General features: G+C 54.3%; 1 protein-coding gene across 1 annotated transcript in view; it reads right to left on the minus strand.

The window, feature by feature from the left end:
- AKAP5 (A-kinase anchoring protein 5) overlaps positions 1-2,165 on the minus strand; it is a 7,075-nt gene extending 4,910 nt beyond the window's left edge. Inside the window, exon 1 of the mRNA XM_021403376.1 lies at positions 1-2,165. Within this exon, the coding sequence (XP_021259051.1) occupies positions 1-674 (674 nt within the window). The 5' untranslated portion in view covers positions 675-2,165.

The following is a 2,222-nucleotide window of genomic DNA, read 5'->3' on the forward strand; positions in this document are numbered from 1 at the left end:
ATGTCCTCTGCAGGGAGCTGGCTGAGGGACTCGGCCTTGTCACAGGGCTCTGCTGGGGCTATGTCCTCTGCAGGGAGCGGGCTGATGGACTCAGCCATGTCACAAGACTCTGCTGGGGCCATGTCCTCCAGCTCTTCAATGGCTTTATTCAAAATGCCCATTACTTCATTTGCTTGGACACTGTCCTCCGACTCTTCCACCACCTCTGAGGGGCTGGGCTTTTTCTTGCCTCTCAAGAAGCGCACACAGGGCATCTTCACCCCTGAGCCAGCCTTTTTCCTTGGGAGACCTTGTGCACAGCTCTCCTCTGCATCCATCTCCAGATGCACCTGGGAATCGGAGGACACATTCTTCCGTGAAGAGGATTTCTGCCTTCTCCGAGGCTTTGTGAAACTTTTGAGAGCTGCCCAAGCTCCTCTGGAGGGTCGCAATTGAGCAGAAGCTTTTGTCTCCCCTTGGTCTGTGCTGAGGCATTGACTTTTCTCCTCTGAGGCTGCAGAAGCTCCCTCACACGCATCCTTAATTGTCAGTCCCTTCTTACAGGACTTCTTCCGCTTCTTGAAACAGAGCATGGAGGGTTTTTCTGCCTGTTCTTCCAGTGGGGGGCATGGAGCACTAGGAGTCTCCAGCTCGCTTGGGTTCTCCATTTGTATTTCCTTAGCTGCCTTTGCCATATTTGCACCTCTCCTTTGTCTGTGTATTGATTTTCCTTGATTAATGCATAAAAGCTGCAGAGATGCTCGAATGGCTTTTTCCCCAAATTGTCCTCAAAACAACAGTAGCTGCTTTTTAACAAGCAGATGTGACAGTGTGCAGAACTGCTCTGATGAAGCTATTGCATCTGCTTTATAACTCCCATTGCATCCATCTTCTTACTCGCTTTATCGCCTCTCCAAGGAGTCCCAGGCAGACAAGAAGAACCAGAGTCACTCTCACCTCCGGGATACCCCACTTCAGGTCGTGCTCACTCTAACAGTAAGACCACTGAATGGACAGTCCGACCTTGGTTTTATTCCCCCAAAGGATGACAAATCAAGCCAAGAGTTAACAACTTTTATTCACCCCACGGACAGTTCAAGAGGAACGAGGAACTTGCTTGAAGCAATGTGGCGGCAGCGAGTGGCGGTGCTCTGCCCCCCAGTGCCAGCTCAGCTGCTGCTGTGCCTTGGATTCTGATCAGCTCCAGACGCAGGTTGGGTGAGGTTTGCCTCCGAGTGTGCTTGATGCTCCCATCTCTGACCTGCAACACAATGAACAACTGGTAAGAAGGGAAGAGCAAAAATTAAAGGATTAAGAAGTGATTCTGAGCAGAGTATTTCAGCCTGGGATGCAGACAAGGGACAGAAAAGCAGTTCTACCTCAGGATACTAATATCCAAAGGCAGAATAAAGCCACTATTATGCCAACTTAGCGCTGTTCCAACACAGAAAACATTACTTCACACAGCAGAAGTGGCTGTATTTTTTCTAATTGCTCATATTATGACAAATCTACATTACTCACACACGCATATATTTCCTGCTCCTACAGTTGGCTCCATCTTCCCCCACCACTCCTTATGCACTTACACTTGCAGCCCGGGAAATCACACCCTGAGACCGCCGATATTTTTATCTTTAATGCACCAGCTGACAATATGCAACACGCCGAATACAAGAGGAGGAATACAAAAGGCAAATCACGCGGCAAGAAGGAAGCACATCTACGCTACGTGCATGCCTCCCATGGCAACCTCAATTAACATCACACGCGTCCATCAGTACCGTCACCCTTGCAAAAACCAAAGCCACAAAGGGAACGGTTGGGAAAGGAAGGCGCACGCTGCAGCCCAACTTCCCGCGGCCGTCCTGTGCCTCCCGGAGCTCTCCGGGCGCATCAGAGCCGCGTGGCGGCGCCGTCCCGGCCCGGGGCTGCCGCTGCTGCCGCCGCTCCCGGGGGCGCTGCCGGCTGCGGGGCTCCGTGCTCCCGGGGGGGCTCCGTGCACGGAGCGCTGGTTCCGTTCTATTCGCTGGCTGTGAAGCGGAAAATGCGCTCGGCGGCCACGTGGGAAGGACGAAGCCCGGAGCTCCGAGCGCACCCCGGCTCGGGAGCCCGCGTTCCGAGAAGTCTGGGGCCGCTTCGTGGGCATTTGCACGGGGACCGCGAGCCGCCACGCACCGCCGCTCGCCCGCCCGCCCGCCCGCAGCCCTCCGAAGGGACGCGCAGGCTCCTGAGCTCGGGGG

This window comes from Numida meleagris, chromosome 6 (assembly GCF_002078875.1).
Source record: "Numida meleagris isolate 19003 breed g44 Domestic line chromosome 6, NumMel1.0, whole genome shotgun sequence".
NCBI classification, from domain to species: Eukaryota; Metazoa; Chordata; class Aves; order Galliformes; family Numididae; genus Numida; species Numida meleagris.